At 42.5% G+C, this 18114-nt stretch overlaps 1 protein-coding gene across 3 annotated transcripts in view; it reads right to left on the bottom strand.

The window, feature by feature from the left end:
* Positions 1-17771, bottom strand: part of ATP10A (ATPase phospholipid transporting 10A (putative)) — a 171143-nt gene extending 153372 nt beyond the window's left edge. For 2 of the 3 annotated variants that reach the window (XM_090064939.1, XM_090064932.1), the window contains exon 1: positions 16747-17770. In XM_090064939.1, coding sequence (XP_089921065.1) covers positions 16747-17189 — 443 coding nt within the window. In that variant the 5' untranslated portion in view covers positions 17190-17770. Of the gene's footprint in view, positions 1-16746 lie in introns of all 3 variants that reach the window. The other variant, XM_090064948.1, reaches the window with a different exon arrangement.
* Between the last annotated feature and the right edge of the window lie 343 nt (positions 17772-18114).

Genomic DNA, 18114 nt, shown 5'->3' with positions numbered 1-18114 from the left:
ACTCCTAATGCCACCAAAATTTTGCTTTTTGTGATCGCATAATATTTTTGACTCATGTTCAGCCTGTGAGCCGTCAAATTGCCATATCCTTTCCAGCAATGCTTTTGCCAGCCTGTTCTCCCTTTCTGTATTTGTGCATTTAATTATTCCTTCCTGGGTGTAGCACTGAACTACTTAATTCTGTTATCTCTAGCCCAGCTCACCAATCTATCAAGATCCTGTTGAATTCTAACCTTATCCCCCAAAGTGTTAGCAATACTCCCCTGTTTTGTGTCATGTGCTAACTTGATCAGGAACCCCTCTGTTCCCGTATCCAAAGAAATGCATACATGTGTTAATGCCAGACCCAAGACACACCCTGCAGAGAACCCTACTTTAAAACTCCTGACATTCTGACATAGACCATTTATAACCATCCTTTGTGGGCAGTTACTGAGCCAATGTTAGCACCATATTTACCAGAATCCAAGATGACTTCAACTTTAAGCCCCTCCCCACCAAATAATTAGATTCTATACATGGAATATTACAAATCTGTTATAACTTTACATGTATAGAATCTAAATGGTGCAGGGATAGACCCTTCCTCTTTGCCTGCTCCCCTGCTGCTGTTATCCCTGCCACCTATATTCCTTGTCACCTGCAATCCCCTGTTGCTTACCTTCTTGGAGGCTCTGGCTCCAGCTCTGGAGCAATCAGTGGCAGCAGCCCTGCCCCTGGCTCAGCTCAGACAGGCAGAAACAGTGGTGCCAGCTCTAGTCCCAACAGGGCTGGTGCCAGAGCTGGAGCTGAAGGTAAGCAACAAGGGTTCCCCTGCTGCCTCCCCCTACTTTCTGCCCCCCACCATGCAGTCTGCCCCATACTCACCCCACCACAAGACCTCTCACTTTTCTCATGAGCCAGCCATCCCAGTCCACAGCAGGCAGGGCTGTAGCCAGAGCTAGTTACTTCATGCCCTGGACCAGTAATCAAATCTAAGATAAAGCTTTTTCCTCCCCCATGCTGACTGGGGTGGAGGGTGAGGAACATCATCTTGAATGTGAGTAAATACAGTAATTTTATTTAACCCATCTTTCTCCAGTTTACTGTCACGCTGGACTTTATCAAAATCCTTACTAAAGTCCAATTACATTGTATCACTGCATTAAGGTTTACAAGATGGGAACTCTATAAGCCTTTTTGTAGGTCTCTGTAACCTCACTCGCCTCCCATGACTTTATAAATATTATTGCCCATGGTTTCAAGATCCCTTCAAGCAGTTCTGTCAGCACCTTGGGAATGAGGTCTTACTGCTTTAAATTAAATAGCAGCATCAATCATTGAGCAACTGCCAGGCTACAGAGTATGAATAAGAGAATACAAATGTATATTGTGTGTGTTTGTGTATATACACACACGTACATATACTGTTTTGGGGGGGTGCTTATTGATTGGGTATTGAGCAACTATATATATATATATATATATAAACCACTCAATACCCAATCAATAGGCAAAACCCCCCCCCCCAAATACTTTCTCTAAAATTCCAATTTCCGAAGGAATTGATTTCTTGAGTAGCAACATGTATACCACATATCCACACCCACTTACCCACCCCTTTTGGGATGGGTTCATGTGTTCCTCTAGGTCAGGGGTGGCCTGCCTGCAGCTCTGGAGCCACATGCAGCTCTCCAGAAGTTACCATGCGTCTCCATGACTCTTTGCACAAGCACACAGTGACCAGCTTCCATTTGGAAGCTATTAGGAGCTGGACTGTTTGGAAGCTGGTCATTATGTGCTCGTGCAAAGATTCAAGGAAACACATATTAGTTTCTGAAGAGCTGCATGTGGCTCCAGGGCCGCAGGTTAGCCACCCCTGCTCTAGGTATTACATAGCACAACGCTTTCACTAGATAAAAATGGCAAAAATTAAGATGCAAAGAAAAAATGGCAATAATAAAATGTAATGAATATTATAGGGAATATCAATCAAGTACTCTTTTTAACTCTCTCGCGCACATAGTTAAGAGAAACAATATGAAACATAAAACCATCTTAATCTGTGGAACTAACCAGTATAGGATACTGTGAGAGCCAACTGTTTGCCCAAAATAAGAGATTAGATACATTTGAAAAGATATTACATCCAGATTCACAAATTGTAAGGGGCTGGAAGGGAGGTGTTTATTAGGTAAACAGGAATTTCAGGGAGTATATTGTCCTTATTTCTGATCAACAGGATCTTTAAAAAGGCTTTGCACAACTAAGCTAGCTGTGAGAATAAAGCTTTCAGCATTCCAACATGGCAGGCGTTCCTCAGCCCTTTTCCCCCACGGTAAAAGACAAATACACAGGATATTTTCCTCATGAAGAATACTTTCACCATTAGAGGCACTTCTTAAAATAAATTTGGCCGGTGGTAAATGCTTTCCAGAAGTTGCCAGATAGGACAACCCACGGGGATGCTGTTATAACTACAAGACGGGACTCACTGAATGAAACAGTTACCGCTGGTGTTAAAACATGGTGTTTAAACAACTGGGTCCAAGATTGCCAGAAACAGAAGGGAAAGTTTCCAGCTTAGAAGCCAGTGGAGCAGGGATATGATTTGAGTACCTCAAAACTGAGTAAGGATTATATAAGCCCATAAAGCCAAATTAAATACTGGTGTAAATAAACTTTGGGGAAAAAGTTAGAATTTGGCTGTGAATTCAAAACCTCTTCTTAGGATTTAGAGACCTGACTATTAAAGAGTTTCTCAAAGATTTAAAAATGTGGAGATCCCCTGAATCTGTGTGCTTAGAAAGACAAGTCTTTAAAACTCACTGACTTTGTCATCATTCTTGTCGGAGAACAGTGATTTGGACCCATGTTTTGACTTATACTTTACCCCTAATAAAAACTGCATAATCATCAGAATGATGATTATAGTTTGAAATTCTCCTTTATGATTAGAATCAAATTTTATAGTTTAAAATAACCAACCATCACTCCAGATGAATAAAATCCAGTGGTTATTATTTTCCCCCTGGGTTACATTTCAGGGCTACTTAGAATGATTGGGTATTTTGTAGCGGTATGGGAGGTAAAAAACATTTAGGCAAGAAAATCTGTGTTCTAGTATTCCCTGATAGGCTTTAGGTTCCTTGTGGTGGACAAATATATATTTTCCTGACCCATAGGTCTGCAATGGCAAGACATTTCACAGAAATTACAATGAACTCTAGTTTATAGGTAATGTGGTATTATTCAAGTTGGTTGACGGCACATACCGTTCATTCCATGTTAGTAGCTGTTATGGATCATTAGCTAGGCGAGGCGAACTAAGGCTCAAGAAGAATAAGATGTTACCCTGTTATTATCACAAGTGATAGCTAACTCAGCTTTGGCACAGATTTTATTCTTAAACTGCAGTGTGAAAAGCACACCTGAGGATAAACCAGAAATAAAAACTCCTACTTACAGTGATTACCGTATCATGGAAACAAGATAGGAAATTAAGAGTGAACATCACCAAAAGTAAATGGAAAAAGAAAAAAAGAAAAGTTAAGAAAAGGAATGAAGGAAGATTAAAAGTAAGAGAGAGGCAGTATATTAAATCTGAAATATAATGAAGAGCTAAACGTCAGTAATGTAATCAAAGTAACGTAAGTGAGGAATGTAGGGATCATCATCAGGATAGGGTGCTATAGGCTACCTAGCTGATAAAAGGACATTAATGCATATTGCGTGTATTTGTATTTTATAACGCATAATATATATATACATAATATGTATTATAATTCACGTGCATTGATACACACAATGCAGGCACAGCAGTGGAAACAAAAAAGAGAAACAGGGTCAGGCTTTTACCCTTGAAGGCAATGAACTCTTGCCACTGATTGGCACCAAGATTTCATCCTAACTCAAATGTCCATTCCCTGTTACCTAGCCCTTCAGAATAAGAAAACATTACACATAACTTAAGAAGTTTTTAAGCCGTTCCATATCAAAGCCTCACTTTCTATTTTGTAACATGACAATGAGCATATTGAACACATACAGGCCTGGTATTTTTAGGATGTGTTACATATTAATCCTTTTAGTTGACTTAGTAGTTAATCAGATAAAGGTGACATAAGTATTGCTGAATCAAGCATACGCTACGTTAACTTATGCATCTGGGAAGGAAAAACCCTAAAACTATGGCTTGAGGATAAAAGTGAGCTGCATCAAAAAGATAAAAGTTTACCCACTTTTTACGGGCAAACTGAAATTCTAACCATCTGTAAATAGCTTCAACTATTCAATGGAGAAAATAATTAACAACAAAATGCTTCCATTGTTTCTTAGCTTTTAGGTAAATTATGTAAATAGGATGCACAAGTGTGAATAACATGTTAATGGATAACAGTGAAGGGAAAATATAGTTTGAGATAAAGGTAGCTGAGGTTAAATTGACACTTTCATCAGAGCATAACTAATGGATTATTTCTAAAATGTATTTATTAAGTAGTTAATTTAGCATAAAACAGCAGGACAGACTATAGATTGGTGTTTAAAATTCACATTGGGCTGCTGATAGAAATTAAAATCTAGTCCCTTTTTGTTTGTCTGTCTTCGAGACAGGAACTCACAAACTACATCAAGAAATACACTGTCAGGTCAGTGAATGTCTAATTAATATTTCAGATGATTTATAGCCAGCAACCTTTGTCTATGGGAAAGGCAGGTAGCTGTATACGCAAAGTCAAGAGAGCAAAGAACCTGTGTGTTCAATGGAAAGGACTTCCATACATATAACAGGAATAAAATTAGAACATGCAGTAGGTATCAGAAGCCAAAAAACGGAGGCTATAATGCTTGAAAGTGTGAAGACACAAGTTAAGGTGTGAAACCCCCCCCCCAAATAATACCTTCATTCCTGCTAGGACATGTAATGTCAAGTTTTTGTTTCACATATTTGCACAGGTTTAACACCAAGAAGGGCACAAAAGGAAATGGCTGACACCACATGCAACCCAGAAGCTAATTCTGAAAGGAAAAAAGAAAGCAGGCACAGGAAAGTTTCTAGTGAAAGACGGCAAACCATTTTTTAGGACATAAGTGAAGGCTGGATATTGCTGGACTATAATTTCAATATTATGCCTTAGCTGGCTAGATTTGATTTAATAACATTTACTTTCAAACTGCATGAGTTTCTTTTACTTTTTCTAGCTAAATTTTTGGTTGCTTGACCCTTGCTTGAAGGGTATTTGCAGTAAAGCATTAAAATCTGCTGTCACGCCACTTATTTTGGTGCCTGATTTGCAGAAATCACTTTGCACCCTCAAGCCCCATGGTTGAATTCAGTTTAGGAGCCTCACTTAGAAAGTGTTGACATAAATATTTTGACTGAATTCCTGTTGGAGGCAGAGATCAACAAACCTTGCCAGTATAGGGTATTGGATTAAGAAACATTAACATTCTCAGCTGAGGTGGGAAAATTGACATGGTAATCGTCAAATCTAGCAGCCTGAACTCTCCATGTTTGCTGTGTGCCATTTACACTGGCTTTGTACACTGATGTAAATGACACTAAAAGACAGATGTGCATCCTAGGCTAGTCAGATCCTAAAAAGATCCCTCTTAGGACAGTTGCAAACATTAGGCACTATTACACTACCTTGCCATTAGGTGAAGGGGAAGACGTTTCCCTCAAGGAAATGGCATAAAATTACAGGTACATCAGTTTAACTGACACTAATGCAGGTCTACCCCTGTTTTTTTGTGGGATAGTGTTAGGGCAGATTTATTGTTATGCTGGCAAAGGATGGCGGAGTTATATTAATATAAAGTATGCCATACACCCAGGCCTTAAGACACTAATGTAACAGTTTTAACTGCTTTTATAATAGGGTCAAAAACTAAATTAATAAAAAGGTACTTTTATATTTTTTTAAAAAATCAAATATTTTTTAAAACTTTTTTTCATATGCTCTTTGTTAAAATAATGCCAGGGATACACCATCACTGAAAGCACAACAGGCAAGCATTTAAATTTTCCTTGAAGTAGGTCAGTATTTCTAGGCAACCAGAACATAAAAACAAAACAAGCAATCTCTGTGCTTAAAACAACTCTCCAACAGAGCCTTCCCATGATGCAGAAGCTGGCTGTTGTTCCTGACAGACCCACCCATTTGTAGGTCTCTCATGGGAAAAAAAATTAGTCAATCGAGTGGTTTTGATAGGAGGCTCAAGAAGCTATTTCCCATCTTTCTACGATACGAAGTCTTCCCCTGCCCATGCAGAACTGTCCCCTTATCTTAGGAGTACAGGGTTGCCCAAGGCAAAGATCAACATCTGCTTTACTTTAGGCACTGAGGAAGAAAATACTCAGTAAGAGCAAAGGGTATATAGCAGCTTGCAAGGTCAAGTGGGTTAAATCACTTCTCCAGTAGATGGTCACTTTCTGCAGGTACCATGATACATTTTTGTGAGTCCTGAAATAACAACATTTTTTCAGAGTTGTTTCCTCTGTGCACTTTAGGTTTCCTAGCTAAAAAAACTCCAAAACAATGGGATTGTGTTATCTAATGAAAGCTGCAGTTAGAGGGATTCTCCCTTCCCATTCCTCCCTGGCCATATACCATAGCTCTGTTACTAGTCCAGGGCAGAGAAAGGTCAGAGTACTACAGAGCCTTTCTGGGCTGCAACACAGCCTGTGGATTGCCCTGAAGTGGATGCTGTAAATCAAGCAGATTAATATATCCCGGTGTCTGACCCTTAAAGCAGCCTAGATCCATAAAAGCATAAAGGTCGCTTAAAGGCATCATGGCCCTATCTCACCTTTCCCTGGGCTATGTGGCCTGGAAAGACAAAGATAAAACCCATGCATTTTAAAGTGTATGTGCCACCTTTCTCAAACTGGATTTCAAACTAACTCTGTTTCTCTTCACACATGGATTCAAAATTGTCATTATAATAAGAAAATGTTTCTGTATTATATATTTTTTTCAATCTAAGCTTGCTATTTTAACTGTCACTCTTGCTTGTACATTTGCTTGACCTGCAAATAGAAAAAACCCTCATGTTGAAAGGACTCAAGACAATGGTATTCCCTGGAACTGGATTCATAACCCCAATGCCAGTTTCAGGCTGAAAAATTGGATTCACATGCAACCAAAAGCCATTTTTAAGTTTTGAAAACTCAGTCTGGGGAAGGGACTCTTGGAAAAATGTCCTTGTTTTCCAGGAAAGGAGATGAAATATGACAGCATTTTAAAAATAATCTTAAAGATACATCCCCTCTCCCAAATACTGATGGGAATATAAAAATAAAACCATCGCCCCTTAATGCTTTGCATCTGTTTTGAGAGTCTCAATGTTATCGCTAGTGTCTGCAGCAGACCTGGATTATATCTCAGAGCTACCCTTAACTTCTTGGACATAAGGAGCGCCCTAACACTGTGTCCAAAGAGCACAGAGAAGGGCAAGAAATCACAACAGAACTAATTACGCAGTCACCATAAAGAGAATGTTCACAAAAGCTTCTAAGACCACAGTTAGGCTAGGGGCAGAAATTACTCATAAACTGGCATAAGTGATCAGAAACTGGTTCAAATCTTCAACACAACAGAAGTTCAGTGCACACAAACTGCTTTCAAAATGGCCAAAACTGGTTTAAGATAAACCTGGATGGATGTAGTATCAGACTTAACAGATTTAAGTAAAATCCTTTCACTGAACTTCTGTCCCAGATCTCCTCCAAATTCAAGTCAACTCAGTCCCTTAGCATCCCAGGAAGGTTTACATCTCCCCTGCAAGCTCCCCTCACAGGGTGGGTGGGCTAGCCTTGGCCCAAACTGTCTACTCCAGCTGAGCAGGGTGGCATGCTCTAGCTCCCCTTAGCTCCTGGCCAGGCATGTGGCTGCATTTCCAGAATCAGAAGTGAATGTTTGTTCACTTACTTATCGGGTCTTGCAGCTTAGACTAACCTGAGAAGACTAAATCAATTCAGTATCAGGCTTTTTGACTGTCTGTATTTAGCCTTAGTCTGCAGTTCCTTTGGAAAATGCCACACATCTGAAGCTGAGCCTCCACCAAAAATCTGCACCCTACTAAATTTTTACAGAAGGACCTACGCAGCTATATTAACTTGTGCTTCTGGTCATGCATTTCAGGCTTCTTCTACCCTTAGACTCATGCAGATGACACCAAGCTGGGGGGAGTAGAAGATATGCTGGAGGGTAGGGCTAGGATTCAGAGTGACCTAGACAAATTGGAGGATTGAGCCAAAATGAATCTCATGTAGCTCAACAAGGATAAGTGTTCTGTCCTGCACTTAGGACAGAACAAGCCTATGCACCAGTACAGGCTGGGGACTGACTAGCTGGCCAGCAGCTCTGCAGAAAAGGACGTGGGGGTTAAAGCGGACAATAAGCTTAATATGAGCCAGCAGTGTGGCCTTGTTGCTAAGAAGGCTAACAGCATACTGGGCTGCACTGGTAGGAGTGTTGCCAGCAGGTCAAGGGAAATGATTATTCCCCTCTATTCAGCACTGGTGAGGCCACATCTGGAGTAGTGTGTCCAGTTTTGGGCCCCCCACTACAGAAAGGATGTGGACAAATTGGAGAGAGTCCAGTAGAGGGCAACAAAAATGGGGATATGAATTATGAGGACAGTCTGAGGGAACTGGACTTATTTAGTCCACAGGAGAGAAGACTGAGAGGTTATTTAATAGCGGCCTTAAACTATCGAAGGGGGGTTCAAAAGAGGATGGGGGTAAACTGTTCTCATATTCTACTCTACACAGTAATGGCCCAGCTGGGGTCCGGTACATCTATGTGGGATTGGGTCCTGGGCAGGTTGGCCCTGTGTGGCCGCATCAGCGCCCCAGCCCCATGCAGCCGCATCAGCGCCAGCCAGGCCACTTAACTGCAGCTGGATCAGGCCCCACCTGGGCCAGCACCATGTGCTAGATTGGGTCCACAGACTAGATCTGACCCACAGATGCACTGGCCCTGCTCATCCAGCCCATGGATTGAAAAGGTCAGGTACCACTAATTTAGAAAGTTCCCAACGTGATTTTGTGTTTGTGTCTGTACACTGGCACATCTGGTGAATAGTCTCACATTCTACTCATAGCCTTTCTGGACTCTGGGTGTTTCAGTTGGTAAGAATTAATCAGTGTGCACTAATCATCAAAATTTGAAATGGGATTTTACTACAACAAACACATTTATTTTGTTTCTTTCTTCATCAGCAACTTGAAGAGAAGTGGCTTTTTTGTTTGCCCTTTAGTGCCCACTAACCATGAGCAAAAATGCAGATTACACATTTAAATGTTGTCACAATAATTCCAATGTACACACGTTGCTGCTGTTCTCAAATATTTGGCAGAACCAAGTTTGGTCTAAGACCACACGTCTTAAATGCTCCTCTAAGCAGGGGTCTTGTTTTCAATATATTGCTGCAAATCCCCATGTACATTTACGTGCTATATAAATAAAGATTATAATAATAACATTGGTACTTATCCAGTAGGGGATTACATTTTGTAACTGAGTCTAAGCAACACTGATGAAATACTGTCAGATAAGGGCTTTTGAGGTGGGGAGCATTATGTTCAAAACCAAGGGCTGGTTTTCAGTGCCTGCTCAAATGCTTTTTAGGTACAGTAAAAGTACTGCTAAGATATAGTCTCCTATTTACAGATTTACTGTTCCTCCTGTGGATGTGAACTCTTAAGATTTAAGGGTGGCTGGACCCGATGATCTTGAAAGGTCCCTTTCAGCCCCTAACAATCTATGAAATCAAAATTTCTGACCAGGGTTTTTTTTTTTCCTTGAGGGTGTTAGGAATGTTCATCACACACTGACCTGTGGTGGGGACTGCAAGTGCTTACCACCTCAAACAAAAAAAATCAGGCTGTTATATTAGGTGTTAGCCTCCAGCAATGAAACAGAAGAGTAGGGGAAAAAGGAAGCACGAGCATGGAGAAACCCAGAAGAATAGTTTTTTAGCCCTCGAGAAGAAATACAAAGAAAACCCACACAGACACTGTGAGGCATCAGGGCAGAGCAAACTGCAGATCCACATGGTGACCTGGCCCTCCTCTCTGCATCCTAGGTCTCCTGCCCTTTTGTCAATTCCCTCTTTGGTGAGTTGTGCTGTCGCTAGCTTCTCTGACTGCCCCTAGACTTAAGGGTAACCAACCAGAGTAGAAGAGAACCATACAGGAAGTCATTTACCATAAGAATTTTACTTTCTGTTCCTTTTTCTGGTGACAAAGAGTTTCTGCCTCAGATTCAAAAGGAAGCTACCTGGGATTAGTCAGTTTCCTCTGCAAGTGACAGCTTTACCCAAGAAGCTGAATGTGAAGAGTAATAGAGTAGGATTGGAACTAGAATCCATATCCTTCCTCAACTGACTAGGGATACATCCCTCTGGATGCTGCTGTCTCTTTGTCACGCTGACCATGAATAATGGGAAGCAAAGAAGACTTATGTCAGATAGATTACATGCAAGTGTTTTTGTAACATTCATGGTCTGGAAGAAAATGAGCCAAGAGCTAGTATTCTCTTCTACCAACTGATTCTGGCACAGGCCAACTTCTCCAGCTACTTGAGTTTTGCTATGTAAAAGCAATGGTACCTAAGAGATGCAGAGAAATTTTACAGAAACTATCTAAGCTCTGTTGTATGCTTGTTTTTATAAAGGATATGATTATATTTCTAGACTACCATGCAGATCCCTAGGTAGGGATTCTATCTAGGAGTTACAGTGGTCTCTTAGGCCATCTCTTTCTGGCCCCTAGGCACCTATCCTAATGTAGATGAGCAAAGCTGCTTATAAGCCATAATTTTACCTGCTGCATTTTACTACCTGGGAAGATTAATCTCTGTGGCGTGCGTCATAGCTTCTAGCTGTTTTGCCTTTTTATGATGGGAGTTTCCACTGGTATATCCGTGCCAATAACAAGCCATTGATTGTTACAACTGGGGCACTGTACATAAAGCCTGAGTCACAAACTAATGGACCCGAGTAATAAGATAATGTTGGATTTTCATGCCCCTCTCCATAGCCAGAAGCTGGAAACAAGAGCTGGGACAGTCCAAGTTTGATCAGTATGAAATAATTTGTTTTTAAACAACTTCCAGCTTGTGATTGGTCTGCCTGAATATTTTAAAGTGGTGGTATTGTGTACTGTTCTCATCAGAGGCAAAATGGTACTAGTACCTCACCCTAAGGGCTGTATATCATCATGAATTCATATAGGTTCAGGAACAGAATCACAGAACCATAGACAATTAGGGTTGGAAGGGACCTCAGAGGAGGTGAATGTGAGAGTATTCACCAGATGTGCTGGCATACAGACACAAAAACAAAATCATGTTGGGGACCTTCTAAATCAGTGGTGCCTGACCTTTTCAATCCATGGGCTGGATGAGCAGGGCCAGTTGCACCCATGGGTCAGATCCAGTCTGTGGGCCCAATCCAGCACATGGTGATGGCCCAGGTGGGGCCTGATCCAGCTGCAGTTAAGTGGCCTGGCTGGTGCTGATGCAGCTGCATGGGGCTGGGGCCCCGATGCAGCCACACAGGGCCAACCTGCCCAGGACCCAATCCCACATAGCTGTACCAGACCCCACCTGGGCCATTACTGTATGCCCCAGCCCCCCACAGCTACATCAGGGCCTGGCCTGCACCTGAATCAGGCCCTGACTCAATTTAGCCAAGTGGGAACATGGCCCAATCCTTCCACAAGGTTATGTCTGATACACAGCAGCTGTGGGGGAGAGGGAGCGAGGCTGCAGGGGGATCCTGTCTCTAGTTTGCCTGGTTGGACTTAACAGCTGCTGCGTCGGCCCTTGCCAAGTCAACCCTGTCATGACTTTAGTGCCTCCCTCTCTCCATTCCACTCTCCCTCATGGTCAGTGCCAAGGGTTTGTACCCCAGGTGCCACTGTCCCTGGCTTGATCCCCTCTCCAGTGACTGCACAGGGTGCCAGGCAAAGCCAGGGACAGCCCCTAGCATGTTTTCTTTAGAGCTCACTTTCCTACACAGTGGAAAGGGAACATGACTGCACTTCTGCACTTTTCCTTGGATCTGCCCTGGTTCCCTGCCCTGGCCTTCATCAGCCAAATGGCTCCAAAAAGCAATAGCTGTGCGAGGACTATGCAAAATATTCACCAAGCTTCCAAAACTTTTATAATTCTCCGTGAACAGGATACCATTATTATGGTATCAGCTGCTATTACTACTGTGCTTCATCATCCTCCACTGCACATCACAATTCCCCTGACTCTAGCAACTTTAGCAGGAAAGGTGATCAGAAGCCTACTCTGCAGCATATTCTGAGGAAAGTATAAGTCACACTTCAGCTTTTTAGCATCTTGCATGCATGGGTAATATATTCCCTCCTATTCTGAATTGTCCAATAGAGAAGAGTGATCCTCAGGGTAGATCCAGGGCAGGTACGGTGCTACTGCCCTCTCCCTTTGATTCCTGCTCTACCCAACGTTTAAAACCAACTCCCTGACAGTGGCAGAAACATTTCAATTCAGACAGCAGTGAGGCAGTCAACTGATTTCATGGCTCACTGTAATTTACCCAATTCCTTCTAAACTCTTCATTCTACAGGTGTTAACAATCCTCTCTCCTTTTTAATGGTCTTGAGGACCATTAATCTAGCTGTCCTTTCTTCTGCAGTCTGCTACCTGCTCCTTGTAACGTGGCTTCTATTTTGCATCCCTGTAGACAGTTTTTAACTGTAGCTAAAAACATTAACTGAGGTGTGAAAATAACTCACAGTGAAATGTTGGATTCAAGTCAAGACGCTCAAGAAGGCTAGGTTTTGTTTTACGAATATGAAAAAGAAAAGTACGTTTAATTCCAAAGACTATAAGACTAAGGAAACAGCATTTTTCATTATTTTTGCCTAGTCTGTTGTGGCTTTTAATATATATATAGTATTGGAATGTACATTCATTTGCTATATCATATAAAGTTATATTTGTTTTTGCTTCAACCTTAAATTGAGTAATAGACCCTAGGCCCCTAGCAGATTAGTAAATCTTCCAAGTTGATTTTTACTGGAGAAAAATGTGTGTTGTGTTGTATCCCCATTTTCAAAATCCTGGATCAACCCATGAATTTTACTAATACAGTTACAGCTCCCATCCCACTGGTGCCCTATCCAGATAAGGTGGCATTGAAGACAGTAGACTTTTTCCATCATTACAATTCCCTCTGCTTTGCACAACTCTTTCTGAGCCTGGTTGCACAACATTTGTACCTCAGTAAATTCCACCTTTATACCAACATAAATGAGGATCAGACATGTGACTTAAGCCCATACAGTGCAGTAAGTTATTTGAAACTGGTGTAGAGTTACCACGGGGGCAGGGGGGACACAAAATCCCCCCCTCATTAAAATAAAGAAGTTTAAGTGACATCAGTATAGGGGTTGTATGTCCACCATTTCCCCAGGGTGGCAGTTACTCAAAGCAAATAGGCTGTTCCTCTGCCACCTAGCAACAAGGCACCACTTTAATTTCTATAGTAGCAGAAACCCAGGATAATGGATAGTCTATCCGCTCCTAATACCTGGGAAATTTACATAAAAAAGCCAAATATTTTATGCTAAGAGCCACTATTTGTGTTTAATAAGGAGGAAATAAAGCGTTAAACTGAGGTTAGACAAGGTTGTCTAGATGACTTGAATCTTCACCTGAAATGGAATTTATTAAACCCTTAGAGAGTAAGACTCAGTTTTTGGGCGGGTGTATGGTCATTACAGTCCCCTGGTATGTAACACAAAAGAAAATGTACATCTAGGCAGCAACCATTGCCTCTGGTTGTTGAATATTTTGTGAACCTGTTGCCTCCTGCTACCTGCCATTTTCAGCAGAGTGGTATGTGGACACAACTGTTTGTGATGCACTTTCAGAAGTTTTCAGTAGGAAAGGCATTACTATATATTTAAAATATTTAAGGCCCATTATACAGGCAAAATGGGAAGGATGCCGAGAGCAACATGGCACATCACATAGCTATCCACCCCCTTAGAAGTAACTGATACAGCAGAGAATGCCTGTATGCATGGCGACCAAATTTCCATACATCACAAAACATAACCATTTTCTTTCTCCAGAGATGGCATCCTGCCCCTCAAGGCATCCCTGAGCATTAGGGGAGGGAGCTACATGCACTGCTGCACTCTACCGTATCTGCCTTTCTCCTGTCCCATCAACCTACCCATGTGAAGGAGGCATACATATCAAGAAGTGAAAGCACTGTCTCCATAACATGAGCTGCAGGAGTACAGTCACTGGCACAAGGTATAGTAAAAAAAAAGAGTTAAAAAAATGAATGAACAGAGACATGGGAAATAATATCATTATTTAATTTACATTAATCTATCTAGATGACATCTACCCTTCAAATTTTTCCATGGAATAAGTGTCAAAGTGATCCCTCTTTATCTTGATTTTGAACCTCCAGGGAAACAAACAAACAAAAAATCCATCCACTTGTTCATTTGGTAGTCTCTCTGCCTTCAAAATAAACTCATGCTTCCAGCTCTCATGATATTAATACGTATCCCTCTATACCCACCACAGTTGTTAAAGCTCCGGGCTCCTGGAGTCATGCTGATTTTTGCAAATATTAGCTTTCATCTATAGAAACAGTAACTTTCTAGCAAAGAGCATCCAACCTCCACCTCTATTTAGAGATCGCTTTTTTTTCAGGTGGACTGACCAGGACTGCACTTTCAAGTTTACCACACTAGTAAGAGTGGATTAGGTAGCCCTTGATACTAATTCAAAGGCTATCCAAAACACTTCCAACTAAATCAAGTTACTGCAACTTGAAAGTAGTACACTGCAGCAGTTAGGAAGTTCTAATTTTCATTTGGTGACAAAATTCATGGTAAGGATCATAAAATGCAACATATTAATTGCTTAGCTGGGAATCTCAACAGGAGGCAGTATAAATTTTGTCAGGTGGACTGACTAGGACTGCCTTTGCCTATTTGGTAAAGGGAGTTCCAAAAGGAAAATTGGGGAAAATAAGTCCAAGGTTAGTACTAAGGCTTTCAAACGGCATCAATAACAAGTATATACATTTTTTCCTTTTAGCCTTGTAGTGTAGATTATTATTTTTATTAGTATACCTTGCTCTGTAAGGGCCTGCCTTTAGAAGTAAAGTAACAGTCTGAAAGAGAGTAGCAAAGTTACCCTACTGAGGAAAGCAGAACTATTCAGAGAAAGAAACTACACACACATAAAGAGACTGTGTTCTACTTATTTATGTGTGTTTGAATGTACTTATAGTATATGAAATAAGATCCTTCTCCAGTCTTTCCCACACACACCGATATCTAGAGATGGGGGAAAAAACACCCTAACACCCTGCTGACAGATCCCAGCATACAGGGGAGACAGCAACTCTCCCATTGCAAGGACAGGCATAGTCAAAAAGTACTCACAGCTGGTTGTATGAGAAATACAAGACAATTTGCTGAATGCTAAAAATACAGCCAGTTGTGAGTCTTTTTTTTTTTTTTTTTTGACTATGCCTGTTCTTGCAATGGGAGAGTTGCTGTATACTGGGATCTGTCAGAAGGATTTCTCCCAAACATATTTGGAAATAAGAATATAAGCCTGATATGTACTTCATGTTCCTGCTTAATTTTGCTGTCCTTTCTGGAAGACTAGCAGCATCAGATGTAGAAGCAAAGCCTGCTCTCCTAAAACATGGAGCACATCTCCTGTACCACCAGAACAGACTCTGTGGGATAACCACTGCACAGGCTGATGGGAATCAGTGGAACCAACTTCAGTGCCGATTTCCAGAGCCTGAAGATTTAGTCTAAAAACACAGTTTAGAACATACAGAAACTTTCATTCCAAAAAGAGAAGATGAAAAAGTGAACAAAAATTCCACCAATAGTGCTGTAAATTAGCAAATTTACAGTGGATGATGGCACTTGACAATGATAAATCAGTGGCTTTTGCTAGAAACAAATATTGAATGATGGCAGGCAGACCTCACATTCTTTAGAAAAACAAACCCAACAGAACTTCAGTAATCCAAACACTCCAGTAACTAATCCACACACAGAAATCTTTGGCCTCTACCTGCTGTTCAGTAAAGATTTAATGGCAAAGAGTAACATGAAAATTCACTGAAGCAAAGACTATACTGGTCCAAAGTATATGCTGGCACAATTGACCATTTACATTACAAAGACTTCTCATAAATACTTACAAATCAAACACTTCCAAAGTAAGTGAATTAATTCCTTTTGTGATGCACCATTCTTGCCTTAACACACACATGTGCACCAGCTTTGCTTACTAACATATAATTCAATAATTCACTATGTTACTGTGATGAATGAATGAGAGCTTCTACTTGCACATACAGTTTATCCACAACACTTTGGGAACATCAAAACTTCTGGGTGAAGACCAGGGAAAACTGGGCATGTGGGAGACAAGCCAAGGACATGGATAACAGAACGTTCTCATTAAACTGAGCTTAGGAGTGTAACAAAACACAAATCAGAAGACCTGCTTGCTCCCATCCTCTCACTACGCACTCCCTCACATTTCATAGGGGCAAGCAACCGGAGGGAGAGCGCCCCAATTTGGCACCAAAGAGCTCCACATTTTCCCGGATGCCCTTTAGTAAGAGGTACTGCACTGACTTTGGTTTTCCTTACACCTCCCCCCAAAACTTCACCCTGACACCAGTTCCCATAACACCAGCGCGTGCAACATGCACTCTCACCTGCAGTAGACCAGACACTCCATATGGTTAATCTCCTTGTCTGAGCGATAGCGACTGTAATCCTCCCACAGGTCCTTGATGGCAGTGACAGCTAAGATGAAGAGCACCGGGGCCAAGGCTAGTTCGGGCTGAAAAGCATTCACAGCCGGCACAAAGTTGAGTAGCGCAATGAAGACAAAGTAGACATTGGCCAACCGGTGGAACTGCTCAAAGAGGTTCTTGGGAAGGAAAGACAGAGCAGTGTATTTAGTAGTCTTGAGGCGATTGCTGGCCAGGGGGCTCCCCTTGGGCTTCTCAGTCTCTGGCCCAGGTAGCAGCAGGTTGGACCGCACCGTGCGTGTCTTGCTGTCCTTCTTCTTCCTCCTCTTCTTCTTCTTCCGCTTCTTCGCCTCTTCTTCTTGCACAGGAGGCACATCCCCTCTGTTTTCTGCCACCTCCACCATCTCCTCTCCTGCTTCTCAAGCAACAGGGTCGAGGCCTGACCTCTTCCAGTGGTGCAGACACTTCCCAAGGGATGGGGAAAAAAAGAGGAAAGTGAGGAGCTGGCCCTCCCTTCTCTCCACTAAGTTATCATCCTTGGGAGCTTACTCAGTCCTCACTTTCCCTTTCCCCTCAGCCAGGAGGTGAGGGGGGGCGGTTTCTTTCAAACTCTAGCTGTTTTGTTTGGCTCCCAGCTCCCTTCCTCCTCCTCCTCCTGGCTTTGGGAGGGAAGGGCCCCCCCTCTCTCTCTGCTGGCGGCCGGGCTCTCCCTCTGCTCCGTGCCGCAGGGGCAGGGGCTGCGCGAGCGTCCCGCCGGCCGAGGAGCGCGCACAAAGTGCCCTTGTCTGACACGTCATGTCTCCGCCGGGCCGGCCCGCTTCCGCCGCGCGGGCGGGCAAGGACGAGCGCGGGAGACTCGCGCCCCGGGATCCTGGGGAGAGGCGGGAAGGGGGCCGTGGCCAGCCTTATTCTGGGGAGAGGACGGGGCAAGGGCAGACGAGAAGGAAGGGGCTTTGCGAAGCGTCACTTGGAAAGCAGCGCAGAGCCTCCCGCCAGTCTCGCAGGCAGCGCTCTGCTGCCTTGATGCGGCCACGTGTTCAGTGCCTCAGTCCAGCTGCTTCCTTCCCCCCCGCACCTCATCCGTTTCTTTCATTCTCCCTTCTCCTCCAGCTTGTTAAACTAGTGTCCGTCCTGAATGCTTCCTTCCCCATCCGGGAAGCTTGCAGAAAAAAGATCTTATTTATTTATTGCGATTTCTTAGCTGGTCTAATAAAGGTGTCATCTCTGAACCAGAGGTCCAGAGTTGTGCATCCGCCCTTGATTCTGTTTGAGAAGGGGAGGATGCTTTGTTTTTCGTGGAGGCACAGAAAAGGAAGGCCGGGAGGGACC

The sequence above is a fragment of the Crocodylus siamensis genome, chromosome 1 (assembly GCF_052110815.1).
Source record: "Crocodylus siamensis isolate JL-2025a chromosome 1, ASM5211081v1, whole genome shotgun sequence".
Taxonomy (NCBI): Eukaryota; Metazoa; Chordata; order Crocodylia; family Crocodylidae; genus Crocodylus; species Crocodylus siamensis.
This window is presented reverse-complemented; position numbering and strand designations above follow the sequence as displayed.